Here is a 25,665-nt window from a genome sequence, read left to right as displayed (position 1 = left end):
AATTAGGCTGTGTCTGGCCAAGCTCCGATTTAATTAACGTCCCCGGCACTGCAGATGCTGCCCTGCCCCGGGCTGCGCTGCCACGTGAGCTGCCACTGCCGGGCCGCCTTCCTGTGGGGCTGCCACAGCTGCCAGCGCAGCCGCCTGTTGCTCAGGCTGAAGTTGGCGGCTCTTGCTCATTGGCCTGCGTGCTCCCCCTTCCCTCATGTCCCTCTGGTTCCCCCCGACTTTTCCTCCCCATCTTCCATCTCTGCACACCCCAGCCTCCTGGCAGGGGCGAGGGCGCAGAGGCACTTGGGGTGGCTGGGGATGGGGGGGATTGGGATGCAGGATCAAGCCCGGGCTCCCCGGAGGCCAAGTTGGGCTGGGGCCGGGGGGGGCTGGCGCTGGTGGTTCTGGCCCCATCTGGGTCACAGAGGCGTCTGGGGAAAGGGGCATATGGGGCCGGACCTGGTGCTGCTGGGGCCCATCAGAGCCGGGAGGGCTCCCTGTGGGCAGCACGAGACCGGGCAGGCCGGGAGCCCCGGAGTGGGGCTGGAGGAGACAGGTAGGGTGTGCGGTAGAGAGAGTGTGTGTGTGTATGGGCACATGTGTGCTTGCATGTGCAGTTGAGGAGTTTTATGTGTGTGCAGGTGAACACATGTGTGCATGCACGTGCATGCCTGTGCATCGTGTGTGTGTGGTGGGAGCCTGGCTGATCCATGCTGTTGTGTGAGACCTCCCAAAGCCCAGCTGCAGAGCAAGCGCCAGCAACTGTGCCAGTGTGGCAGACAGGACCGCTCCCACCACGTGTGTCCCCACACGTGCCAACGGCTGCGTCGTGCTCGGGTGTGCGTGTCCCCCATGCCTGCAGCACAAGGAGGGGCCGGGGGCTGCGTGGGCATGGTGCTTGTGTGCTGGCCCCTACCACGGGGCGCTGCGGCGTGGTGGGGAGCTGGCGTGCTTGCGTGGGTGCGCTTGTGTCGCGGTGTGACTCTGTGTGTAACGGGTGCCTGTCGGTGACACGGTGCCTGCGTGGGCGTGAAGCTGCAGGGTGGGGGTACCACCCCCCCGGCCCCCATTGGCGGCTCTACTCTCGCCCACCCACACCGTGCCTTGGGCAGAGCCCCTTATTTAACTCCGCACAGCAGCCAGCACCCCGGTACTTCGCCTCCTGGCTGAGCCTGCGCTGGGAGAGCCATCGTCGCAGCCTGCAGCCACTGCCCACCTCACCTCGCCGTGTCTCCCGCTCTGCAGCCGCCAGCGGCGAGGGTCGCTCTGCCCCCGGCTCTGCACTGGGCGACACCTGAGGGCTCAGCAGGTCTGTGCCCCTGCGGCACCTGGCCCTGGGGGCTTCCTGGGGTTCCTGGGGGGGCTGCCGTATCCCATCCTCACCCAGTTCGGGCTGGGAGAAGGCAGAAGGGAGGAGGGGAAAGTTGGTGAAGGTGCTGGGGAGGGCACAGGCCGGGAAGAGAGACAAGGCAAAGATGCTGCTTGAATTCAGAGAGGGCTTGGGGAGGGCTCTGGAAGCAAGTCTGGGTCTGGGATCTGACTGTCAGCAAGTGTGCGTGTGCCAGTGTGTGTGTCAGGGGACACGTGTGTGTGCTAATAGGGGTGAAGGTGCAGGACTGAGTCCGAGCCTGCCTGTGTGAGCTGGGTGTCCCCGCACTCACTCTCGTGTGCGTCTTTGCACGGTCCGGCTGGTGTGTGACTGTGCAAACACGGCACCACAGGCATGAGCGGTGGCACGGGACCCCCAGGCCCACAGTGGAGCCATGTGCCCCCACACCCCCTCCACCTCTGTGATGCATCCTCCATAGCGTGCCCCCCCCCCCGTACCCCTGTAAGGCAGCCCTGGGCTGCAGCCCCCCCTGCCCAGGACGCTGGCAGAGTGCTGCCAGCCCGCAGCTGGGAGTGGAATTTACCGCCCCCTCCCCACCGACCCCGGGAAGCGGTGCGGTTCCTCCGACCGCAGACACGGGTGGGGGGGGGGCCCCCCCGTCTCCCGTGTTGCTGCTTTCCCTCCCCAGCGCTTGGCCCGGTCCCGGGCTCGTCTCGGGCCGCCCCGCGGAGGGGGCGCTGGCTCGGGGCGGGCCCGGGGCCCCGCCGCTCCGCCGCTGACCGCTGCCCCCAGGCCCCCCTCCCGAGGATGAGAAGCCGCCCGGCGCTGGCGACGCTACTCGTCCTGGCGCTGCCGCTCGCCCTCGCCCGCCGCCCCCCCGCCGCCCCGCCGGGCCCCGCGCCCCCCGCACAGGTAGGGCCGTCGGGGCGGGCGTGGAGTCGGCGGGCGGACCTCCCGGGAACCCCAGAGCCCCCCTCCCCGCTCACCCTCTTCGCTTCCCGCAGGGGATGCCCGGCCCGGAGCCGCTGCCCTGGAGAGCCCGCGGCAGCCCCGGGGCCGCCTACGCCGCCGTGCTGCAGCTGCTGCGGGAGGAGGACGCCGGTGAGGACCGGGGGAGGGGGGGCGAGGGCAGGGTGGGCTGCGGAGGGTCGGTCCGTCCGGTCCCGCCCGGCCCGGTCCCCGCCCCGCCGGCGCCGCTCACCCGCTTCGGTCTCTTCCAGGTCCCCCCGCGGCTCCGCAGAAGCGTAAGTCCCGCCCGGTCCCGGTCCCGGTCCCGGTCTCGGTCCCGGTTCCGGTCCCGGCGCCGCAGCCGGGCCCCGCGGCGCTGACGGCGGGTTTCTCCGCAGGGGACATGCACGACTTCTTCGTGGGGCTCATGGGGAAGAGGGCGGCGGAGCCCGGGCGGCCGGCGGGGCGGGGGAGCGGCGGCCCGTCCGACCGGTGCTCCCCGGGACCCCCCGCGGCCGGCGGGGCCCCGCCGCGGGCGGCGTGAGCCGCGGGCCGAGCCGGCGGGGCTGGACGGGGCGCTCCCCCGCGGCCCCCCCCCCCCCGCCACGGGGACCGGCCTGGGCCGTGCCTTGTGCCCCGCGGGCGAGGCACCGCCACCGGGGACGGCGGTACCGGCGGGGCGTCCCGGGCTCCGCCGCCGCGGAGCCGTGGTGGGAGCCGCCGGGCCCGCGCTGCCGCCGTTCCGACCCACGCACGCGTGTCCCTGCACGCGCCCCCCCGCCCCCGGCGGCAGCTGGGCCGTTCCGAACACCCGCGTACACGCACCCGTACCTGTACTGTCCGGCCGGTTACGTACACCTGTATACATCCACCCGTGCCTCGGCGGGACACGCGCCCCGACCGTCTCTGTCTCTTGGCTGCGCCGCGCTGCGACCCGGCGTGCCTGGCGCTGCACGCCCGGGACAGCCCACGGGGCCGGGGCCGGGGCGGCGGGGCCGGGGCGGGGGCCCGTGTGCTCTTGGGCTGCAGCGACCTGCCCCTGCCCCACACCTGCCCGCGAAACGAAGAGGTGCCCGTGTCCATGCCCATGTGTGCGTGTGCCCGTGTCCGCCCGTGCCTGTTGCCCATGCCCATGTCCGTGTCCGCCTGTGCCCATCCCCGTGCCCGCCCATGTCCGTTTCTGTGTCTGTGCCCGTGTCCGTGTCCGCCCATGCCCGTGCCCATGTCCGTGTTCGTGTCCGCCCGTGCCCATGCCCGTGCCCGTGTCCGCCCGTGTCCGTGTCTGTCTCCGTGCCCGTGTCCGTGCCCATGTCCGTGTCTGTGCCCGTGTCCGCCCGTGCCCATGCCCGTGCCCATGTTCGTGTTCGTGTCCGTCCGTGTCTGTGCCCATGCCCGTGCCCGTGTCCGCCCATGTCCGTTTCTGTGTCTGTGCCCGTGTCCGTGCCCATGTCCGTGTCTGTGCCCGTGTCCGCCCGTGCCCATGTCCGTGTCTGTCCGTGTCTGTGCCCATGCCCGTGCCCGTGCCCGCCCCTGCCGGTGCCGGTGCCGGTGCCGGTGCCGTCGCCGTGTCCCGTCCCCCCCTCCCCGCCCGCAGTTCCCCTCCGGGCCGCGGTGGGGGCGCTGTGGCCCCGCCGCGCGCGCGGGCGGGCGGAAGGCGGCTCCGGCGGCGGCCGGGGCGGACGGAGGGCGGGTCGGCGCCTTTGTGTGAGCCGAGCCGGGATGGTGCGGGGCGCCGGGCAGGTAAGGACCGCCGCCGGCCCGCAGCCCCGCCGGCCGCCGGCTGCCGCCGCGCCCGCAGTCCCGGGGGCCCCGCGCCGCCCCCCACCTCCCCCCGCCCCGCGATGGGCCCCGCGCGGACCCCCCACGGGCCTCTCGCTGTTCCCCGTGCTTCCCCCCGGGGGTCCCTTCCTGCCCCCCCCCCGGGGGTCCCACCAGAGCCCCCCCCTCCCCTTTGGCTCCCCCCCCCCGCGTCCCTGCGGGCCCCTCGTTACCCCCCCGTGGACCCCCCCCAGCTCCCCGCTGTCCCGCGTGGCTCCTCCAGCCCCCCGCGGGGCCCTGCCACCCCCCCCCCCCCCCCCCCCGTTGCTCCATGTTCTGCTGGGGCAGATCCGGGATTCCCTGCCCCCCCGCAGAGAGGGGAGCCTCTCCTGCCTGCCTGCCTGCCTGCCTGCAGGCAGTGGGGCCTGCCCGCCCCTCCTCACCCTCCGGGGCCGCCTCCTGTCCCTGCGCCCCCCGGTCCCCCCGGTCCCTTCTCCATCTCTTTTCCCTCCTGTTCCGTCCCCAGGCCGCCCCCCCTGCACAGGGATCCCCACGCTGCAGGAATTGTCCACGTCCTGGCAGTTTCTGGGCTGGTGAGCGTTTCTCCTCCGGAACCTTCCCCGGCCATCCTCATTCTCCCCAGCTGTGAGTGGTGCTTCACTGCTGCCTTCTCGGGCAGGGGCCATCCCTGCCTTCGTCCCTCGGCGTCCCAGGGGCGGACAGCCCGTCCCCAGCTCCATTTGGCCTTTCCCTGGAGCTGGGGCAGAAGGCAGCCCAGTCCCCTTCCGCCTCCTGCAAACTCCCCGGTCTCTCCGCTGGCATCTGGGGTCGTTGCTCAAAGGACGGGGATTAGGGATAGAGCTCCCTGGGATAAGTTCGTCAAGTCCCCAGGTGGACTGAGAGCTGGCTGAGCACTCGGGAGTGGGACAGGGTGACAAAGGCAGTGGGACAAGCTGGAGGGATGAGCTCAGGTGGGAATTGCCAGTGACATGGGCTAGGTGTCCAGTGGCAGCCTGGGAATATTGCACAAACCACCTGGCCCAGAGCACTGAAAGGTGCTGCAAATACCGGTGTAGCAGAGGAGAAATCCCAGGGGAACTGGAGCAGCTGGCATGCAGGGGAGAATCTGAAATGAGATCCCACCTGGAAACTGAAAATTACCATGTGGGTATGGGAGTAATCTGAAGCAAAGGTATGAAGCGGTGGTGGCTGGAGGAGACACAGAGGCAAAGCCAACCAGCGTTGTAGAGCCTGAATTTCAGCCCTCCAGACAGGAGTGTTATCCCTGGCTCGGGGAGAGGAGGAATGTCTCCGTAACAGGCACCGGCTGGGGCTCGGTTTCAGAACTGAGTGGGGCTGCGAAGCAGAGGGACCTCTGTCCATGCCCAGATAGAAGTGGGAACTTCAGGCTGTTGCTGGCAGAGTAAATGGCTTTATTTTTTCTGTTTGCCCCTTTCCCTTTGTGCGTCTTTCTCTTCGATTCCCAAAGAGTCAGTCTTTGAACTTACAAGATAGGTTTTAGTCAATCTCCATCTAAGCAGCTACGCTGCTGCTTCTCTGTTGCTTGTCAGGAAAGTGGAAAATTTGAGATATGACTAGAATGATGTCTCTTTGGTTGTTAAGGTATTAACATTTTTTGCATTTTCCTCTCTCTAGAGCCCCTTGCCCTACCAGTTTCTGGATGCCAAGCACCTCCTGCTCATGAAGCTGATGAATGCGTGAAGAAGAAGCTGACCAGGAGAGGGACTCTTAAGCAGCTGCTAAGATGGGCATGAGGATCAAGTTGCACAGCACCAATCACCCCAACAACCTGCTGAAGGAACTCAACAAGTGCAGGCTCTCCGAGACCATGTGCGACGTCACCATTTTGGTGGGCACCCGCTCCTTTGCTGCACATAAGGCTGTTCTGGCCTGTGCTGCAGGCTACTTCCAGAACCTCTTTCTGAACACGGGGCTGGATGCTGCTAGGACCTATGTAGTGGATTTCATCACGCCGGCCAACTTTGAGAAGATCCTCAGCTTTGTGTACACCTCGGAGCTCTTCACAGACCTAATCAATGTCGGCGTCATTTATGAGGTGGCAGAGCGGCTGGGCATGGAAGATCTGCTGAAGGCCTGCCATTCAACCTTCCCTGACTTGGAGAGCTCAGCCATCACAAAGCAACCCTCCCTGTCCATGAGTGAAGGCCGGTCAGGTCCTCTGAGCAGCACCTCCTCAGAGCAGAGCCATTCTTTGGGTGAAATCCGGAGTGGCGGGGAACATTTTGGCCCTGAACGGAACTACATCTTGCATGGGGAAGTGGCAGGCAGCTACAAAGAGGATGACAGGAATACAGTGAGTGAAGCCAGCCAGACTCTTCCCCTGATGCATCCGCAGCAGCCTCCCAAGACAGAACAGGAATCGGATCAAGGGCAGTTCGCTCCTGCCGCAAGTATGGTGACCCAGCCCAGCCTGGGCGGTGTGAACATCGTTGTTCAAACTACCGCAAGCTCCTGCCAGCAGTACAAGGTCCAGAGCAATGGTGACTACGGCAAGGGTGGCTTCTTTACCGCTGATCCTTCCGTGGACATCTCCACGGGGAGCAACTCCTGTCCCAGCAACAGTGACCACTCCAAAGAGCAAGGTTTTGGGCAGATGGATGAGCTTCAGCTGGAGGATTTGGGTGAGGACGAACTGCATTTCGAAGATGCCAGTGAAGAACTGGGCCCATCAGAAGAAGTTATTGAGCTGAGTGATGACAGTGAAGAAGAGCTGGCCTTTGAGAACGACAGCCGGGATAGCAAGGCAATGCCCTGCCAGGTGTGCAAGAAGGTCCTGGAGCCCAACATCCAGCTGATCCGCCAGCACGCGAGAGATCACGTTGATCTGCTCACCGGGAACTGCAAAGTCTGTGAAACCCACTTCCAGGACCGGAACTCCAGGGTCACTCATGTTTTGTCCCACATCGGCATCTTTCTCTTCTCTTGTGACATGTGCGAGACCAAGTTCTTCACCCAGTGGCAGCTGACCCTCCACCGACGAGAAGGGGTCTTTGACAACAACATCATCGTCCACCCCAGTGACCCGCTGCCGGGGAAGATCACCATGTTTGGGGGAGGGCCTGGCTCAGAGCTGGCGTGCGCTGCCTGCGGGAAGCCTTTGGCCAAAGATTTCCACACCATCCGCAACCATATCCTGGACCACGTGAACTTGAAAAGCCAGACATGCGGCGTGTGTGACCAGAGGCACCTCAGTCTCTGCAGCCTGATGTGGCACACCCTGTCTCACTTGGGGATCTCGGTCTTCTCCTGCTCTGTTTGTGCCAACAGCTTTGTGGATCGGCACCTCCTGGAGAAGCACTTGGCCGTTCACCAGAACATGGAAGAGGCTCTCTTCCGCTGCCACTTCTGTGGCCAGAGCTTCAAGCTGGAAGCGGCGTATCGTTACCATGTCAGCCAGCACAAGTGCGGGGGCAGCCTGGACATCCGACCCAGCTTTCGAGACCGTCTCCAGCATCAGGGCCTGCAGAAGAGGAAGCTGCCGGAGGAGTTCCTGAGCGAAGACTTGGCGCTGCAAAACCAGCCAGGCAACAGCAAGTACAGCTGCAAGGTCTGTGGGAAGCGGTTTGCTCACACCAGTGAATTCAACTACCACAGAAGGATCCACACCGGAGAAAAGCCCTACCAGTGCAAGGTGTGCCACAAGTTCTTCCGCGGCCGCTCCACCATTAAGTGCCACCTGCGGACGCACTCGGGAGCCCTCATGTACCGCTGTACTGTGTGCGGGCATTACAGCTCCACGCTCAACCTCATGAGCAAGCACATAGGCGTGCACAAAGGCAGCCTCCCCCCGGACTTCACCATCGAACAGACTTTCATGTATATCATCCATTCCAAAGATGCGGAGAAAAACACGGACAGCTGATGGGGTGAGGCAGGGCAGGGCCAGCAAAGGAGCAAATGCTAATTACAGAAGCTGTGGAAAAAATGTCATTTATTTTATTTAATGGTCAGGCATCATGGATGGAATCCTCCTTTTCTATTTTTTTAAATTTTTTTTTGGCCTTGCTAGGGCTTTTTAGATTGGTGGCATTGTACAAATTAACAGCACGTAAGCTACATCACTGTTTCCAAGAAGTCTGTCGTGTTTACTTACCTCTGGTCCTGTTAGAGGCCATCGAGTTCTGTGTTTTTAGCATTTCTCACTAGGTTTTGAATCTAGATTTTTTTTTTTTAACCTTTTAGCCCACTTGACTAGGCTAACCCTCAGTTTGAGCTTGTCCACAAACTGATGCTGCTAAGATTTTTCACACCTGACCTCAGTAGAGAGGGACAGAGCCAGAGCAGGATGGTGCTGGACTCGAAGAAAAGGAAAAACAAAAAAAAAAGAAAAAAGGAAAAACAGACTCATTCTGGGCATCACTGGGGTTCTGCTGCTATTGCAAGGAGATAAGCAAAGTCCGTGTCACAGAATCAGCCTTGGAAGTCGTTGCTCCGTTGCAGGGGAGATGAGCAAGCAGCATGTGAGTGTGCACATGCAAATGAGGAGGGATACCTGGCGGTAAATGAGTAGGAGGGTGATTGTCGCTCGCAAGGGCAGTTCCCAGGCAGTGCTGCTGGTCTCTGGGAGTCCTGCCTGAGCTGGGAGTGTGGCTGGCAGTTTTTCTGCCATGCCCGTGACATGCCGCTCGCTCGTGCCCCGAGACCCCATCTCCAAAGGAGGAGATGAAGGGGTGACACCACCTCTCTGAAGAGCCCGAGCAGCGGGGCAGCTGCGTGGAAGGAAAGAGGCAGATGCGTGAGCAGAGGGAGCTGTCAGAGGAGTCGCTGACCTCGAGAGGGCAGGGGAAGCAGGTTCGTGTTGTGGGGTTGACTGCTCCTTGGGAGATATATTGTGATGGCACAGTCATGCCTAACTTCTGCTGCACCGCAGTTGGCCATCGAGAGTGTGCCGACCTCTCCTCAGCTCTCCTCTGCCGCCGGCAGCCATGCACGTCGTGCTCTGCTGGCACAGTGTGTCCCAGGGCTGCCAGTTGCTGGAAGCGCTGGATGCCAGAGAGTGGCGTTGCTGCGGCTGTGTGGATCCCAGCAAGGCAAGATGTGATGAAGCTGTTGCCTTAACTCCCAGGAAGGTACCTTTGAGGACTCTTCTCTCTGCTGAAGGGATAGCCCCCTCCCGTGGTTGCCGCCGTGGCTCACCGCATCCCGGACAAGTCTCGTGGCAAATGTGTGTTGCCGGATGTTGTTGGTGCGATGTGAGTTCGTTCATCTTTTGTAGAATCCTGCCATAAATTCAGCGGGTGCCGGCTGGGGGCTGCAGCAGAGCAGCTCTGGGAGCCGGCAGCAATAGCAGCTGATGTGAACCTCAGCTCAGCCTCTCGTGGATGTGTGTCCTTGTGGGCTGGGGGCTCCTCGGCGCGGTGGGCTCTCCCGGCTGCACTGGCGAGGTCAGCCCCATGCCGGCAGTGTTTACACCAGGAAGGGTGGGGATCGGCTTTTTCCCATGTTATCCTGCTGTGGGGCAGAGGTGGAGAGGAACAAATATTTCCGATGCCGCAGCATGAGTTATGACTGCCCTTAGGTAACTCATTCTACCTCACAAACAGGAAGCGCTCAGGGCTTTCAAGCCACAGTCATAGTAAATTGGCTCCTGCGCTTCTGTAAAGATATGCTGTTACAAAACAAAACTAGTGATTTGCAAACCCTGTAAACTCATCCCGCTTTCTCCTCCTCTCGAAGGGACAACCCGCGACAGAGGAGAGGCATGGGCTGAACATGTGGTTGGTGAGCTAGGAATTCCTGGGGGTTGCTCCCCCCGTTCCGCTGTGGCCTTGGGCAAGTCACTTCACCTCTTTGCCTCAGTTTCCTCATCTGTAAAATGAGGGTGGTAACACTTGTGGTACCTACCTACCTCCCGGGAGTGTGGTGAAGATTGCTGGCTCATACCTGCAAAGCGTGTGGGAGATGCAAAGTGCTTGGTGAATATTGATGTTTAGTGTCCTAGGGAAATGACAGCCTCCATCCTTTCCTGTTCTGTACCAGTTCCTGGACCTGGTCGGGTCAGTTTAGTCCTGTTACAGCCTTCCTCATCGCAAGCAAACTTACCTTTAGCCCCGACCCCATCACAGTCCTGTGAAACGAGCTCTGTAGCAATGTAAGAAGTGGGGGATGGCTTAGCGCTGCTGTGTCTGCGGAGGGGCTGTGGGAAGCAGCACTGGGGAGCGGGAAGCAGGGATGTGTGTGCTGAGGGGTAGCGGCGCTGTAATGTCCCCTGGGCTTTGCAGAGCACGTCTCCCCATCGGCTGGGCGCATTGCTGTTGGGAGCAGGAGTTGTTTGCGTCCTGGGGAGAGAGGAGCTGGAGGGTGCGGAGGTGTGCGGCCGCTGGAAGCCCCTGCCCTTCAGCTCCATCCATCCTTCGATCCCTGTGGTTTGCTTGTAAAGCTGCGTTTCCACCGCGGCACCTCCAGGTCCAGGTCCAGCCTGCTGTGACGGGGGAAGAGAAAAGAGTCAGTGTTGAGTCGTGTCCCCGCTGGCAGTGCTGAGCCCTGGCTGGACCTAATGACCCTTCCCAGGCAGCTCCTTCGTCCTGAGCTTGTATCATCCTCAGTCACCCTGTGGACCTGCAGTACCCGAGTCCGAACCCACTGCACAGAGGTGGGGTGGGTGGAATGGACCTTGCTGAGGAGGAATGAGAGGCCATTGGGAGTTTGTGTCCTTTCCTCAGTCCCTGTAATACTGGCCAAATTTGGGGCCAGCTGACATCGCCCTGGGGGGTGTTAAACTGGACTTGTCCTTATTTTGGTGCCTGGAGCCTGTTTTCAGAGGAGGAGAGGCACCGTAGTGATCCCCAACCCTGGGGCCAGCCAGGCTGTGCTGTGTCTGCCACTGGAGCTCTGGTTTCCAAACTCTGGTCTCATGGTAATGGTCAGCTGCCAGGCCACGGTCTGTGACCTCTAGCTGGTCTGCAGAGCCATGTTTAGCTTAGTGTTGTTAAGTTTTAAAAAAAAAAAAAAAAAATCATTTTGAGAACGCATGGTGCTCTAGGAAAGCATGGGAGTTGATGGCAGTCCACTGGAGGCTCCTCTGAGGAGCTCTTTGAGTTACAGGGTTTTTTTCATTGTCCTGGTGGTGGCTGGTAGACAGGAACGGATGTGACCTGCTCTGCCCTGGAGATTGCTATGAAGGATGTGAGGGGGGCAGATGAGGCTTGGGAGAGCGGAGTCCCTAAAGCCTCAAGACCCTCCTAAAACGTCCCAGAAGCTGTGATGAGCTTTTGGATGGGTTGGGGCGCTGCCGTATGGTAGTGTCTGCAGCCCTGTATCTAGCTAAGCTGTGAAGCAAAAGCCTTTTGTGCACATAAACCAAAAAGAGAAGCCTTTACACTGAAACACTAATGGGCAAAGCAAGCCCACCCTTCTGGACACAGGGACGGGAAAGCAAAAGCCCACCCCCTTCACTGCCAGTTGTTTTTGGTTGTGGGGATGGGGAGAGCACTCGGGTCCCTGGCGTTTCTGTGTCTTGGATTCTTTCCTGTGTTATAATGAATCATTCCCACATGAAACATCTCGAGATCAGCAGCGAGTCCCATCTGCAGAGGGGATGCCGGGACAGATCTGGACCTGCAGCGCTCCTCTGCTGGCCTGGCCTCATGCCACTGCTCCTCCTTGGAGGGATTTTCCCAAGAGGGGTCAGAGACCTGAGCACTCCTTCCCCTGGGAGGGTTCTGGGCCTCTCCAAGCCTGCAGCCAGCGTCAGGGCTCTGTTGTCCCTGTCCCCTCGGCGGCATGGCTGTCCCTGACTCCAGCCAGCCTGGCTGGGAGCTCCAGTGTTCCTCCAGAAAGCTGTGGGGCTGGGGAGGGTGGGGGTCAGCTGGAGCGGTGGGCTCATCCTGAGTCCCCCACGGGCTGCGTTGCCCCGAGGAGCCATAGCTCTGACCTGGCTGCATCACGGTGGAGGCACCCAGTGACGGCAGGGGCTCCTGGCCAGCAGCATGGGGCTGTGTGTGTGCCGGCGGTGCAGCCCCGCACAGCTCCTTGTTGGAGGCCAAGCGCTGTTTGCAGCATCGGGGCAGCCAGGGCCGAAACTCTCTGCCCGGATCTGTTGCTGCTCCACCGCTGACTCGCAGTGCAGCCTTTGGCAAGCCTGCTCGCCTCCTGACCTCCCCTCCCCTCCGTGAATGTGGGGACAACACTTACCTACCTCTCCTGGGGCAGCTGTGAGGTTTAACTCGTGTTCGCAAAGTGCTTTGGGATCTTCGGGGTACAAGAGGGGAACGCAGAGGGGAAATGCTTCGCCGTGAGCTGTGCCGGCGGCATTTGCAGAGAGCGACCGGGTTGCAGGTCCTCACAGGAAACCCTGACATAAAATCCCCCTCCAAAAGGCAGTGCTTCGAGACTGGTCTTATTCAGATTTCTAAAACGCAAAGTTCAGTTTGATTCTCCCCTTTCTCAAAGGATCCAGGTCTCTTATCAGAATAATTAAGCAGAAGAAAGAAAAAGAGTTGAATTGCTGTCTAACCTTTTTGTTAAGTTAATAGTAGGTACTGACCTCCTGATATTTAAGTGTTTACTATCTATTTGCTGTAAAGTTTTGTATATTTTGTAAACTTCCCCCCCAAATAGTAGATGTCTAAAATCGTTGTACATCGGGTTCTTTTATACTCCATTGTTCAGCACAAAGTGTGGTTTTTATTTAGAATAATAAAATGGAAAATGTTGACCTCTTGTACCTTGCTTCTTTATAAAACTTGTTTCTTTAAATGTGCAGATTGGCATTTCTATCTCTTCAGGGGTGCCTGGGAAAGCACATGAGCCGTTCCTGGTATCCTGCTCCTGTGCTGTGCTCTGCAGGATTTGTGGCGCAAGTCCAGGCAGCCGGGGCCTCTTCCTCACCGCCTCCTCCAGCACCCGGAGCAGCGAGAGGAGAACGGACTCTGGCGTTTCTGCAGGCTGTTTCCACAGCAGGTTGGGAGCAGAGCCCTTGTTAGAAACCATTTAGGAAATTCTGGGGGGTTGTGTTCCTTGATAAGCCCTTTCTGTGCTGCCAGCGCTGCGTTTCACTGAGACCTGGACCTTCGCAGGCTTGGAGCTGTTGGCTGGCAAGCCAGATCAGTGGGCAAATGCTGCTGGGGTTTTCAAGAGCCGCTTTAATTTTTCTCCAGCAGCGAGGCTTCCTTCTCACTTTGAGGTTAGGGCGACCGGCCTGCTGGGCATTGCTGTCGGCTGGGGCTACCGGTCTCCATTGCCACTGGAGCAGCTCGGGTAGAGCTGCTCTGGGGAGAGCTTACCTGGTGGGACAGGTCACTGTTGCCGAGCCAGTGACCAGCAGTGGGCACTGGAAATTCAAGTTGGGTGGGTGGCCCGGGGGTGTATAGCTGGTAATTGCTAAAGGAGCCGGTGGCTGGGCCAGTTTACCCTATGGGGTGGTGAAGGCTTTAAAGGAAGACTGAGGGACCCAGCTAAAGAACTAGCTGGGTTTCAAGCCCACATCACTGTGTGGGGCTGTATGAGGCTTTACCTGAGGTCACTCTGGCCCTGAGGCCTATGAACAAAGTTGCAGATACATGAGGAGAGTTTAAAAAAAAAAAAGTTTAATAGGTCAAATATCAAATTTTACATGTTTAAGTAACTTGAAATTGAATATATTGTTGTCCTGGTTACATCACGCATCAAGTGTCTTGTTATTGTGTACTTATCTTCCATTTCTTCATTGAAAATGGCAGGGTATTAGCAAAAGGAAGCCTTAGGGAAGATTGAGGATCAGAGCTGTGGGTTGTGTCAGCGTGAAGCTGCCTTCGCGTTCGCTGGCTTGTTTTGGGGCTGCTTGGCTTCACTGTGCGTGTTGTGCCCAGGAGGGTCACGGGGACGAAGGCAGTGAGGTCCTGTGTTGGTGCAGATCCCAAAGGACAGCCTCTGTCCCTGAGAGCTTGCAGTCTTAAGTGGCTCTACACTCACAAGTTGTGAAACTGCATGTAAGTAACATAATTAAGGAAAAGGAACTGCCACGAGTTGCTTCCCTGAACAGGGTACTGTTGTGTCTGAGGGGACTGGCTTCTTCCCCAGCTGCGGTACAAAGTCTTTCTGTGTAAGAGATGAATTTGGCTTTTTCTGTCAACTCTGGTATCCCCTGGTAGTAAGAAGGAACGTCCCTGCGCACAAGGAGCCCTGAAGTATTTAGTGATTTATGCTGCCACAGGACCCCTGTAAATAGCAGAGCCGTTCCCAGCCAGTCCCGTGATAACTGAGCGTCCATGTTAACCCCTGGTCGTGGGCTTCTGCCACAGCCCGGGACATCCTGCTCCCCACCCACTGCTCTCTGCTGCAAGCATCCTGTCCCTAGATTTGCTTATGCTTTCCTTTTTTAATATGTGTTTCTTCAGCAGCTCAAGGCCTTTGGTAGATTTATGGACTCCCTTCCAGTGACTGTCGCTCTTTCACCTTCCCCTGCCAAGGGCTTGACCTGTAGCATGTGACTTAGCAGAATCTGGACAACGATGAACTTTCTCCGGATGCTCCAGTTTCTTACACAGTCAAAAGCCCAGCCTGTGCTTCAGCTCCGAGGGTTTCTGCATGCGTACATGTTCCCACGGGGCGTGCTTCAGTGCGACTGAAAGGGAGCGTGTGTGAAGGCCTGCCAGAGTCTGCCAACATTTAGAAATGCACCCAGTGGCCTTAGAAACTTGCCAGGAGACGCTCTAAAGGAGGCTGGGTTTAATGGGATGGGTCATGCCGCAAAACACAAACTGGGAACCCCACCTCTGCTGCCACCGGTCACATTTGGAAGCAACTGTGCCCCGTCAAACCCAGTTTTAACCATCGCTAATTTACTGCTGGGTTTGCAAAATTGCTCTCAACGAGCTGCTGATCTCAAATTGTTCCTCCCCTCCTTCAAGCTCAGGTCTGTGTCATGCTCAGCCCCTTGGCGTCACATTGCCTTCACTTCTGTAAAATCAGGCTTTGAGCCCTTTGCTAGGCGCGGGGAGGAGAGGTTTGTGTTTCAAAGGAGTTAATTTCCTCTCTCCTGCTTGGATGGCATCAAGGCAGAAGGGCAGCATTCACCGGACACCTCTGCAGCTCAGTATATCCAGGGCCTGTGTGTAAGTGACAGTTGGGGGCTGCAGAAAAATTTGTGAAGGGAAAGGATTGTGTGCCCCCAGCCCCGTGGCTTGGGGCAGTACAGGGGTGGGGTCCCAGGGGCTGGATTTGTGTTCAGAGTTCTGGGTAGAGTCATGCACTTTATTACTGCTTTTCTTTTGGAAAACAGGAAATATCTCTTTCTTTTATTCTTTCTTTAGCTAAATAGATCTGATACAGCAGCACATCAGAGGCAAGATGTCTGTAGCTCCCCGCACCACCTCATTTCACATTTGGCACCCTGCCTTCAGAGCACAGGAGGTGGCCAGCCAAGAAGTGTTTTTTAAAAGCAAAGTGTCTGCTTATCACCAGGAAAAACAATCTTACTGACCTCAGTGAGTGCAGGGAGCTGCCCCCCCTCCACAACCACTTGCCAATGATGAGTGGGAGAGTCCGATTCCCCTTAATTGGGAGGGTTATTGTCCTTTGTGATGACTATGGAGTGCTGTGTGGTGGAGGAGGAATTGTCTGCACCCTTCTGGCTGCCTTGGTCTTTGGGGATGTACTTAACCACAGCGGAGATGAGCTTGCTGCGGAAGTTTTTGCTCAGGAAGTTGTAGAGGATTGGGTTAATCACACAGTGGAGCAGGGTAAAGCAGTCTATGATGTCGTAGAAGAAGTAGAGGAAGTGGGCAAATGTGCAGTGGAGGATGATGTGGTTGCCATCGAGGGTGAGCAGCGTAAGCATGATGTGGAAGGGCAGCCAGCTGATGAGGAACATGACGATATAGGCGTAGATGAGCAGACAGTGCTTTCTGCTCTCCGGCTTGGTGCGCTTGATGAACCTGGCTGTCAGGATGTTGAAAACGGTGATGATGGGGAAGGGGATTAGGAACCCAATGGTGGTGGTGGCCAAGCTGACTGCCAGTGCCCACTCATCATAGGTCTCGAAGGGGGCCATGAAGATGCAGATGGGCTCGCCAGTATTGACCAGCTGCATGTGAGCGACCTCCAGGAATGGGATTGCTGCTGCCAAGACCCAACTGCAGGCGCAGATGACGCGGCGTGCGCGGTGCTGGTGCTTACGCCAGAAGAGAGAGGAGCTGGTCAGGGACACGTAGCGATCCACGCTCAGGCAGGTGAGGAAGAAGATGCTGGCGTACATGTTGGCAAAGTAGAAGTAGTGTGTGAAGCGGCAGAGGAAGCTGCCCCAAAGCCAGGTATAATCCAGCATCACCTCCAGCATCCAGATGGGCAGTGAGAGCAGCACTCCGAGGTCAGCAATGGCCATGTTGATGATGTAGAGGTTGACCAAGCTCTTGTTGCCCCGTGTCTGCCAGTTGACCCAGATGACAAGGAGGTTCTCCACCAAGCCCACCACGAAGATGACCAGGTAAAGGATGAAGAGGATCACCCGCTTGACATTCTCATCCAGGCTGAACTCGCAGAAGGTGTAGGTGTAGTTCAGGAGGTGGAACAGCTCGGACCAGTTGTGGTAGTCCCCATACTCGTTCAGGAGAGTGTGTGTCTCGGTGGGGGCAGTGGTTACCTCAGCCATCCTGGTAGCTGCAAGGAAAGGGAAAGCACTGAGTTGTGGCTTGGCAACTGCACTGAGCCAGACAGCTTGAAAGTACAGAGAAACAGCCGATCTCTCCTGTCAGAGCTCAGTCCTCACAGGAGGCACTGAAAGTACTTTTCTGTATTTTTTTTAATCCAGTTTTTACTGCTATGGTGACTTCCTACATCAACTCTCAAAAGATGCTGTCCCCACAACAGATGATAACTCCATGTCCTAGACAAAATGCAAGCCACAAACAGCAGCTGCCCATGCACCCACACATGCTCCCAGGTGGTGGCTGTCCCACAGCTGGGTCAGCTGGGGCCAGGGACCAGGGACAGGCAGTGCTGGGGTGGGGACCAACGGAGGGGAGGGATGAAGGACAGGTGAGAGCGCATGCCAGCCCCGAGGCTTGGCAACATCGGTCACTGCAGAAATGGAGCTGATGACCTGGGAATGCAGCAACCTTCAGGTGGGAGCTCCCCCCGCTGAGGCTCGTGCTGTCCCCTGAAACCTCCGGAGCTCAGGTCCTGCTGCCACAGAGCCTGTGGAAATCCCGATGCCAGCTCTGCCACTCTGCCCTTGCATGCAGCAACTGGCTGTGAGGTGGCTGGGGCACAGACAGGCACCCGGATGATTAAACGCACCGGTGACCATGTCTACTCGACTCTGTGCCAGTGGGAAAGCCCCTGACCTCCACCCGAGCCCTCAGTGTGCAGTCACTTCATAAACCCAAGCAGCTGCCCTCACTCTGCCCGTCCTGCAGCTCCGTTGCTGGGAGCCATTGGGACTTCCAAGTAGGTGATAAAATTATAAACTTAAGGGAAATGCAGTTGACCTTAACATCCTTTTATTGCCCCAAGTGTGAGAGCTCTGATCCCAGCACAGCTGCATCCGCGTGGCGAAGATGCTGCCGACCCCATCCAGCATCATGCCGCTGGAAGAGCTCACAAGACCAGCCGTTCACCTGGGAAAGCCGGAGGAGCGTGCCGTGCCACCAGGGCACCTCTGCGGCACTCAGAGCCCAGCAAGCCAGGGAGTGCCGCAGCCTGGCATCCCCCACACGAGCAAACGGCTGTCACCCACCCACTCCCAAAACCATGGAGGAGAGGAGAGCGAACCCCCAGGGCTGGAGTCCCCCCATCCCCGAGGCTCCTTGACCTCCCACCCTCACCAAGCTGCAGGTCCTGAGAGATGCTGGTGGGAGAGGGGAGAGACAGACGCGGGCAGGGAGGGAGAGGTGTTGGCTCACCGGCAGCAGAGCCGAAGGCTGCACGGAGGGGCTGCTCAGGGAGTGTGGTGATCCTCTCTGCTTGGCAGCTTGCACGCCTCTGGGAAAGCAGAGCTGCGGTGGCGCAGAGCTTGGGGTGGGCTTGTTGGCTGCTTCCCAGCAGGAAATGACCGCCGTGGTCTGATATCCTGAGACAGCCCAGCGCGGGTGACATTTGACTTGATTTCCAGCCCTGGGGCTCAGCTCCCATTTGATTTTGCTGCAGGGCTGGGGACAGGCACGGGGAGGCCCTGGGCAGGTGTCGATGTGTGAGCCGCAGGTGCCTGGGGATAGAGCGGGGGTCCCCGAGGCTCCCCCGGGCAGCTCGCCTCCACTGTCACTCCCACAGGACCTGGCTGCTGTGGCCCCACTGCTCTCGGGCTGGATCCTGCCCGGGTCCTGCTGTGAGTGTGGGCAGGAGGGGGAAAATGCATCCTCTGGGATGGACCCAACTGAGCCAGGTCCTTCCCCAGCTCTGGGAGTCCCAAGGGGTTAGGGTGGGTTAAGGCAATTGTGCCATTGACTGTCCCTGATGCTCACGCGATGCCAGGATGAGCTCAGGGTTTCCTTTGCAGGGAAAAGGGCTGAAAGCTGAACGTTTCTGCCAGGTCAGCGCTGCCCGTCGTTCCAAGCTGTCGCAGGAGTTGATGGCAGATGGCTATCGCCACAGAAACACCTCTGGCCGGGCAGCAATTAATCATCAAGCCGTGATTGCCTGGCAGTTTTGCAGGGGAAGGGAGGGGGCTTGAGCCTTGCCCCAGCACTGGGGAGGGGGCTGATAGGCAGAAAATTTTGCATCAAGCTGCAAGTCCTGCAAAACAATTGCAGGAAATCTCCTTTTCGAGTGCAGACAAGACTTTGTGATCAACAATCGGCTCGGAAGGAAGGCACGGCCGGAGCGGGGAAGCACGAGGGCACTGATAAGTCGGGTCTCACAACAACAAGCCCAGCGCTGGTGACCCGCGTGCAGGTACCCAGCCCCGGCGGGACCGAGGCCCCGGGTTGCAAACAGGAACTCGGCGGCTTTGTGCTTGCCCTGAGCGCAACGGGGCGCGATTTGGCTTGGCCACAGGATGGGGGTGCGGGGGGGGTTGTGAAGGGCCACTCTGCCGCCCAAGGGGCTGGGTGGGCTTTACCTCCCTAGGAGGCAGGGATGCCGTTCTGTTTCCATTTAACAGGACAGGAAATTTCCACATCAAACTCCAGGATCGAGAACGACCTGGGTGCAGTTGGGATTTGCACAGGGGCTACCAGTCCCGGTGGGGACAGTGAGGTCTGGGAGCCGAATGCATTTCCAAGCCAGCCAAGCCGTGGGGAGCGGGGCCTGTGGCTCAGCCCCTTCGCCCCATCCCTGCTGCGATGTTCAGGGTGCTCCAAGGCTTTTGGCACCCAAATGTGTGCCCAGGAGCCCCCAACCTCCCTAAGGGTCCAGGTCTCCCCTTTGTCTGGAGATAAGTGGGAAAAGGCAGTTTCTTCTCTGCGAAGTGGCCACTCCGATCTGAGTGCGTCCTTTGGAGGCCAGTGGATCAGGGGTCGGATGGATGGGGCGCAGGAAAGCAAAGAGGAGGGGCTGATAATCGTCCCCCCTGGGCCTGGCCAGTTCCTTCTCCACCTGCCAGTGCTTCGCTCTGGGGTGAAATATGGGCACTGGGTCCCTCCTGGCTTCTGCCAGCCCGAGCCCACTGAGAAGTCGGGGGGCAGCACAGACCTGGAGTGAGGTGGGCTCCAGGCAGCGGCAGCACCGGGGATCTGCCATTCTCCCACCCTTCCCTCCCCAGGCAGCCAAGGGATGTGGGCACAGGGGTCCCCAGAAAAGTGCAGCTAAGGCCCCCGTGTCACCTCCTGGCAACTCAGCATGCCGCAGCCCGGCCCTTTGGGGACACGGGGGCCTGAAACGTGACGTGTGGGGGCTGCTGGGGACGTCTTACTGATTTGCTAAGCTGAGCAAAGCATTTAGGAAAGCTTTCTTGGCTGGGGAGACAGCTCAGTAAGCTGTAATGCAGCTTGCACAAGGGCCCTACATGCTGCCTTCCATCCTGCTGTAGCTCCTTGTCCCCCTGAGCTCCATCGCAGCCCTGGGGTGTCTTGGTCTCATGTGGGCTCAGCCTCTGCGCGTGCGGGAGCAGTGAGATGCTGGTGGGAGTGGGGCTGCTGCTAACATTGCTTTTGTCCTGCAGGCAAGTGCACAACCTCAGGGAGCTAACCCCCAGCTAGTCATCACTAATCAGCCCTTAATTAGAGGTATGAACGATACATGAATCACCACCCACATGCCTGGCTCGGAAAAACATCTTTAACCATGTCCCAGGGCAGCAGCATCCCTCCAGCATGAGGCAGCGATGGGGAGCCAGAGCACCACTGGTGCCTGCGACAGCCCCGCAGGCGCCATCAGCCATGGCAGTAGGTGCCCATTGGCCCCTGCCTCTGACTGTGAGGATGAGCTGGATCCCCCGGCGCAGCCACCAGCCCCTCAAAGGGCTGCAGGGGCAGAGACGATCCTGCTCTGCAGCTCAGACATCCCCGGGGAACACGGCTGCTCTGGGCACAGGTCGCAGTTGGGGTCCTGCCGCAGGCTGGCAGGGACCCTGCGGGCTGGCAGGGACCCCACTGGCATCACAGCTGCCCCGGCATGGCGGGTCACCCAGCACGGTGGCCAAGCAGCTCTCGGACACCTCCGAGGCTGAGGTTCACCACGGGCAGCCCCTCGCTTTGCACCAGCTTTATTGAGCATGTTAACAGGGGCTTGAGGCAAGCGGGTGCCTGTGGGTGCTGCGTCCACATCCCTGGTCTGGTGGCCATCCTCAGGGGCGCGCGGGCATCCCCCTGGCCGGGACGGGCAGGAAGAAGCTGATGGTTGGCGTCGGTGAGCCAGGCTGGGCAGTAGCTGAGCAGCAGGAGGGCAAGTCGGGCATCCCACCCGGCCACGTAGCGGCTGTGGGGGAAGCGGGCGAGCAGCACGTGTGCCATGATGCTGGTGACACGGAACGGGCAGGAGCTGCTCAGGCGGTGCAGCAGGACGCTGCTTTTGGCATCTGTGTGGGCAGAGGCGGGGGTCAGCCTGGCCCAGCAAGCTGGTGGTGGTGGAGTCACCGGGGAGTGCCGGGGCCACACGGGGATGTACTCACAGGTCTCCGGGTAATGGTGACTGTAGGCTGCCTGGGTCTCTGCTGGAAGCTGCTCCCAGAGGTGCTTGAAGCCCTTCATTACCGTTACAGGGTTGGTCATCCCTTTCCAGAAGCCGCCAGGTTTGATGATGGAGATCTGCACCCCAAAGGGGCACATCTCACGCCTGGCCAGGGATGGGCTGTCAGCCTCGCAGACGGAGCTGCTGTCCCGAGCCGAGATGGGGCTGGAGGGGGGGCAGTACTGAGCCATGCAGGGCAAGGGGGAGCCCGTGACCCCCTCTGGGCACCCTGTTGTCCCCTGGGAGGGTGCAGGGGAGCCCTCTCCTTGCTCAAGGCTTTCTTGAAACCCTTCCTCTGGTTGCACAACTGTTGCTCTAGCAGTGCCCTGGTTTCCCAACCTGTGGGCAACCATATTGGTATTTCACAAGCTCCTGCCTTGGCTCGCTGCTGCTCTGCTGTATGGGGAAGGATGTAACTGGGTGCGACATAAAACCCTGATTGGGGAAAGTGGGGCAGAGCTGCCCAGCATGCCTGCACCTGCCAACGCACACCCGGCTGCTCTACAAGCCCTGGCATAGGGGAGCACAGGGGGCTGCTGGTGGCTGCCACTGCTGTACCGGAGACTGTCGGAGAAGGCCTCCACGCCATACTTGGAGATGCAGTACCCCCCGCCAAAAAAGGAGACACGGCCCATCACGCTGGCCACCTGGCCCCACGCCTGCTGCACCAGGGGTAGGAGGCTCAGCGTCACCTCGATGAGGCCAACCAGGTTGACGTCCAGCACCTTGACGAAGTCGTCCTTGGTCAGCCACTCATTAGGGGCAGTCGGGATGGTGGTCCCTGCATTGTTCACCAGCTCCCAGAGCCCTGGACAGAGAGGACGGGGTGACGGGGGCTGCTCCCCTGCCCATGGCCTCGCTCCAGCACTGGCTGTGCCGGCACGGGTTGGCAGAGCAGCGGCAGGGCCGACCGGGGCAGCTGCCCCGTCCTACCTCGGTCGCCCACACACTCCCGGACCCAGGCGGTGGCGGCGGCGATGCTCTGGCTGGAGGTGACATCCAGGAGGACGGTCTGCAGCCGCGGTGAGGCGGCCGCCCGCAGCTGCGCGGCCCCGCTGCTGGTCAGGCAGGCGGCCAGCACCCGCAGCCCCCGGGCGTCCAGCTGTTGTGCCAGCAGGTTGCCGAAGCCGCTGTCGCAGCCTGTGATCAGCACATACTTCTCCGAGAGCCTCGGCACCGTCTGCCGCTCCCGGTGCCAGCGCCGCAGCAGGTACAGCCCCACCAGCACCACCGCCAGGTACAGCCACATCCTCGGGCACTGGCTAAGCAACAGCCTTCTGCGCAGTCCACACTTGTGCCATATATATAGAGGCTGGTGTGGAGGACCAGCCCCAGCCTGTGCATTGGGCAGCACTGGTGGGAGAGCCAGGTGCCGGGGTTGCTCTGGGGCACACTGGAGGAGAGGCAGGATTGCAGCAGCACCTGAAGAAAGTTTTGCGCATCTCAGTTGCAATTCATGGCTTCATCTCACACAGACCCGTGTGCCTGGAGCTCTACTTTGGCCTTTAATGGCTGTTTGTGCTGGCAGGGTGGATCCAGCTGCCCCACGGAGCAGGATTTGGCTGCTCTCCAGACACAGTCGGCAGCACCTGGCCTCGGACTTCTCCCTCTCGCCGGCTGTGCAGCACATGCCCAGCTTGGGTCTGGTGGGGGATGGCAGCTTTGTCCCCTCACCCCGGGACGGGCCCTGCATGAGAAGGCAGCAAAGCTGCTGGGGTGAGCCTGGACACAGGCAAAGGGGTGTCCCGGTGTCCGCAGCCACAGCGGTGCCCAGGCATGGTTTGCTGGAGCGGGGCAGCCTTCACTGACTGGGCGCTGCAGGTCTGCAGAGCCGTGCACAGAAGCAGGCGCTGCTCAGGGATGCCCGAGGGGCACCGAGGAGGAGGAGGACTGACCAGAGGCTGCCCAGCCCTCTGCCCAGAGGGAAATCTGCCCAGGTTCCAGGTTTGTACGGGTCTGGTTTTTATTCACATGTTAACTCCTGGAGTGCTGGCTCGGGTGAGTGCAGCTCTCACCCCTGTGAGGGCTGGACCCTGCACGGAGCAGGGACTCGGGGGAACAGCCAGAGACCCCAGGAGCTCTTGTGGCATGGCACGGCACAGCTGGTGGCAGTGCTGGTGCCGTTGGAGGAGCAGGGACATGGCCTCCGTGCCGCCGCCCCAGCTGAGGCTGAAACCAAGCTCTGCCAGGCAGGGAGGAGGAGCTGTCTTTATTCAGAAGCAAACTGGTCTGCTAACAGAGGACAGTGGGTTGTGAAACATACATTGCATTAAAAATTCAAGAACCTATTGGCATGGCCTTGGCTGTGGGCCATGCTGGGTCCCACCCTGTGCTGCCCGGCCCTGGCTGCTGCTGCCTGTCAGCTGCCTATGCTGATTCCCTGCCTTAGGCTTTCCAGGCAGGTATGGGGGAGAGCCAGGTGAATACGACATCTGTGAGGGCTGACGGCAGGTAGCTGAGGGGGATGTAGATCAGCTTGGCATCCCAGCCTGCAGAGTAGCGCGTGCGAGGGTAGCGGCTGGTCAGCGCATGCTCCATGCAGTCTGTGACCAGCGTCAGGTTGGAGTTGTATCTCTTCTGCATCTTCCTGAATGTTACCAAAACTGCAGAGGCAGAAAGCACTGGTCAGGCTTCTAGCCTTAGACCTTCGAGCCGAACACAGCCGAACAGCTCAGTGGGATGACGGGGTGGTGGGACACCCCATGGCTCTAGGAATGTGCCTTGTGTCAGGAGAGAAACAGATTTGCTTAACCTTTAGGTGAGGTACTTACACTGCTTCAAGTAATTCTCCCCGTAACTTGCTTTGATTTCCCCCGGGAGCTTCTCCCAGATGGAAAGAAAATTATTCTCCAGGATCTCGGTGTTGGTGATCATTGTCTTGAAGTAGCCTGGCTCAATCACGCTGACCTTCACCCCGAAGCTGCGCATCTCAAGCCTGGAAGGGATCAAGCCCCATGGGACACGGGAGCAGCACCAGAATGCATCTGCCACCCACCAGCACGGGCTGCGCGTGGGCACCAGTTCTCGCACAGGACGCACGGCAGCCTTGTACTGGAAGTTTGACGGGGAGCCTGACCACCCCAGTGGACCCTGCGCCAGCCCGGTACATGTCCAAGACTGCATGTGAGCAAATGTCTGCTGAGTCTGGATGGGACCGGGCCAAAGCAAACCTCGGGACCACGGGGCCATTGCCCGCAGGATCCAGTACAGGGGCCAAGTCCAATAGGAGAGGCTCAGTGCCAGGGCAGGCAGTACCAGCCGGCATGGCCACCCACAGCTTCCCTGCCGCTGGGAAGTCATCAAGCAGGGGAATGAAGTCAAAGCTCTGCCAAGTTCTTTGCCTTCCCTTACCCCAGGCTACCTCTGCATGAGCTTGGCTGAAAGCGGAGCAGAGGCTGCCAGTTGCAGGCAGGGTCCCCCCCAGGCAGGAGATCACTCCTGTGGGGTCCAAGTGCTGTAGCTGTGGCACAAGGTGTCCCAACATCGGGTCCACGCATTAAGCATCCCTGCAGCCCCTCCTCTCATGCTTCGGCAGCAGCTTAAACAAACTCAACCTGCGCTTGCTTGCGGTTGCATGAGGAAGGGGTTTGACAGACAGAGACGCTGCCAGCCAAAGCCCGGAAAAGCAAACTGGGAAATCAGGGGCGGTGTCTGCCGCGCCGGACTTAGGACTTACCGGAGGCTGTCAGAGAAGGCCTCCACGCCATACTTGGAGATGCAGTACCCCCCGCCAAAAAAGGAGACACGGCCCATCACGCTGGCCACATTGACCACCCGGCCCCGCGCTTGCCGCACCAGGGGCAGGAGGCTCAGCGTCACCTCGATGAGGCCAACCAGGTTGACGTCCAGCACCTTGACGAAGTCGTCCTTGGTCAGCCACTCATTAGGGGCGGTCGGGATGGCAATCCCTGCGTTATTCACCAGCCCCCAGAGCCCTGGACAGAGGGGACGGGGTGACGGGGGCTGCTCCCCTGCCCATGGCCTCGCTCCAGCACTGGCTGTGCCAGCATGGGTTGGCAGAGCAGCGGCAGGGCCGACCGGGGCAGCTGCCCCGTCCTACCTCGGTCGCCCACACACTCCCGGACCCAGGCGGTGGCGGTGGCGATGCTCTGGCTGGAGGTGACATCCAGGAGGACGGTCTGCAGCCGCGGTGAGGCAGCCGCCCGCAGCTGCGCGGCCCCGCTGCTGGTCAGGCAGGCGGCCAGCACCCGCAGCCCCCGGGCGTCCAGCTGTTGTGCCAGCAGGTTGCCGAAGCCGCTGTCGCAGCCTGTGATCAGCACATACTTCTCCGAGAGCCTCGGCACCGTCTGCCGCTCCCGGTGCCAGCGCCGCAGCAGGTACAGCCCCACCAGCACCACCGCCAGGTACAGCCACATCCTCGGGCACCGACACCGGGAGCGCAACCGGGGTGCCGCGGCGACTAAGCGGCTCCGGGCCGACCTTGGCCCTGCCCGCGGCGCCGCTGTCAATGATTAATTAGCGCGGCCGCGGGCTCGGGAGCGGCTCCGGTGCAACGACCGCGGGGCCACCCGGCACTATCGGCCTGCGGGGGCGGCCGCGCCCCTCCCCCGTCC

At 60.1% G+C, this 25,665-nt stretch overlaps 5 protein-coding genes across 7 annotated transcripts; 2 read left to right on the top strand and 3 right to left on the bottom strand.

Annotated features, from left to right (window-relative positions):
* Positions 1-812: 812 nt before the first annotated feature.
* TAC3 (tachykinin precursor 3) lies at positions 813-3,223 on the top strand. 2 transcript variants are annotated; one of them, XM_030038028.2, is made up of 5 exons: positions 813-1,300; positions 2,114-2,233; positions 2,326-2,422; positions 2,542-2,565; positions 2,668-3,223. In XM_030038028.2, the coding sequence occupies exons 2-5, from the start codon at positions 2,129-2,131 to the stop codon at positions 2,811-2,813; spliced, it is 372 nt and encodes a 123-aa protein (XP_029893888.1). In that variant the 5' UTR covers positions 813-1,300; positions 2,114-2,128; the 3' UTR covers positions 2,814-3,223. The 2 variants fall into 2 exon arrangements, with proteins under 2 accessions (XP_029893888.1, XP_029893886.1); XM_030038026.2 differs by having other exon boundaries at positions 2,542-3,223.
* A 683-nt stretch (positions 3,224-3,906) lies between these two features.
* Positions 3,907-12,725, top strand: ZBTB39 (zinc finger and BTB domain containing 39). The gene is made up of 2 exons (XM_030038007.1): positions 3,907-4,009; positions 5,684-12,725. The coding sequence occupies exon 2, from the start codon at positions 5,793-5,795 to the stop codon at positions 7,929-7,931; it is 2,139 nt and encodes a 712-aa protein (XP_029893867.1). The 5' UTR covers positions 3,907-4,009; positions 5,684-5,792; the 3' UTR covers positions 7,932-12,725.
* Positions 12,726-13,585: 860 nt separating this feature from the next.
* GPR182 (G protein-coupled receptor 182) lies at positions 13,586-18,202 on the bottom strand. Of its 2 annotated transcripts, none has more exons than XM_030038009.2 (2): positions 17,890-18,202; positions 13,586-16,645 (listed from the first exon to the last, which is right to left on the bottom strand). In XM_030038009.2, exons 1-2 carry the CDS (start codon positions 18,116-18,118, stop codon positions 15,543-15,545), a joined length of 1,332 nt encoding a protein of 443 aa, XP_029893869.2. In that variant the 5' UTR covers positions 18,119-18,202; the 3' UTR covers positions 13,586-15,542. The 2 variants fall into 2 exon arrangements, with proteins under 2 accessions (XP_029893869.2, XP_029893870.1); XM_030038010.2 differs by lacking the exon at positions 17,890-18,202 and adding an exon at positions 17,812-17,878.
* A 1,480-nt stretch (positions 18,203-19,682) lies between these two features.
* LOC115351367 (retinol dehydrogenase 16-like) lies at positions 19,683-23,193 on the bottom strand. The gene is given in 5 exon segments (XM_030038031.2): positions 19,683-20,762; positions 20,764-20,939; positions 21,033-21,196; positions 21,650-21,899; positions 22,025-23,193. Coding segments are annotated over 5 exon segments (960 nt in total). The 5' UTR covers positions 22,341-23,193; the 3' UTR covers positions 19,683-20,708.
* Positions 23,194-23,281: 88 nt separating this feature from the next.
* On the bottom strand, positions 23,282-25,591 carry LOC115351358 (retinol dehydrogenase 16-like). The gene is made up of 4 exons (XM_030038016.2): positions 25,152-25,591; positions 24,768-25,026; positions 23,863-24,026; positions 23,282-23,694 (listed from the first exon to the last, which is right to left on the bottom strand). The coding sequence occupies exons 1-4, from the start codon at positions 25,465-25,467 to the stop codon at positions 23,477-23,479; spliced, it is 957 nt and encodes a 318-aa protein (XP_029893876.1). The 5' UTR covers positions 25,468-25,591; the 3' UTR covers positions 23,282-23,476.
* Positions 25,592-25,665: the final 74 nt, after the last annotated feature.

Source organism: Aquila chrysaetos, chromosome 15 (assembly GCF_900496995.4).
Source record: "Aquila chrysaetos chrysaetos chromosome 15, bAquChr1.4, whole genome shotgun sequence".
Lineage (NCBI taxonomy): Eukaryota > Metazoa > Chordata > Aves > Accipitriformes > Accipitridae > Aquila > Aquila chrysaetos.
This window is presented reverse-complemented; position numbering and strand designations above follow the sequence as displayed.

What these genes read in the sequence shown, in the direction of transcription:
- TAC3 (XM_030038026.2), top strand. Translation starts at nt 2,129, where the DNA reads ATGAGAAGCCGCCCGGCGCTGGCGACGCTACTCGTCCTGGCGCTGCCG. An exon ending in GCCCCGCGCCCCCCGCACAG is followed by an intron (nt 2,234 to 2,325) that starts GTAGGGCCGTCG and finishes CGCTTCCCGCAG; the next exon opens with GGGATGCCCGGCCCGGAGCC. An exon ending in GCTGCGGGAGGAGGACGCCG is followed by an intron (nt 2,423 to 2,541) that starts GTGAGGACCGGG and finishes GGTCTCTTCCAG; the next exon opens with GTCCCCCCGCGGCTCCGCAG.
- ZBTB39 (XM_030038007.1), top strand. Translation starts at nt 5,793, where the DNA reads ATGGGCATGAGGATCAAGTTGCACAGCACCAATCACCCCAACAACCTG.
- GPR182 (XM_030038009.2), bottom strand. Translation starts at nt 18,118, where the DNA reads ATGGGAGCTGAGCCCCAGGGCTGGAAATCAAGTCAAATGTCACCCGCG. An exon ending in AGCCTTCGGCTCTGCTGCCG is followed by an intron (nt 16,646 to 17,889) that starts GTGAGCCAACAC and finishes CTTTCCTTGCAG; the next exon opens with CTACCAGGATGGCTGAGGTA.
- LOC115351358 (XM_030038016.2), bottom strand. Translation starts at nt 25,467, where the DNA reads ATGTGGCTGTACCTGGCGGTGGTGCTGGTGGGGCTGTACCTGCTGCGG. An exon ending in GCCTTCTCTGACAGCCTCCG is followed by an intron (nt 24,027 to 24,767) that starts GTAAGTCCTAAG and finishes GATCCCTTCCAG; the next exon opens with GCTTGAGATGCGCAGCTTCG. An exon ending in GGAGAATTACTTGAAGCAGT is followed by an intron (nt 23,695 to 23,862) that starts GTAAGTACCTCA and finishes CTGCCTCTGCAG; the next exon opens with TTTTGGTAACATTCAGGAAG.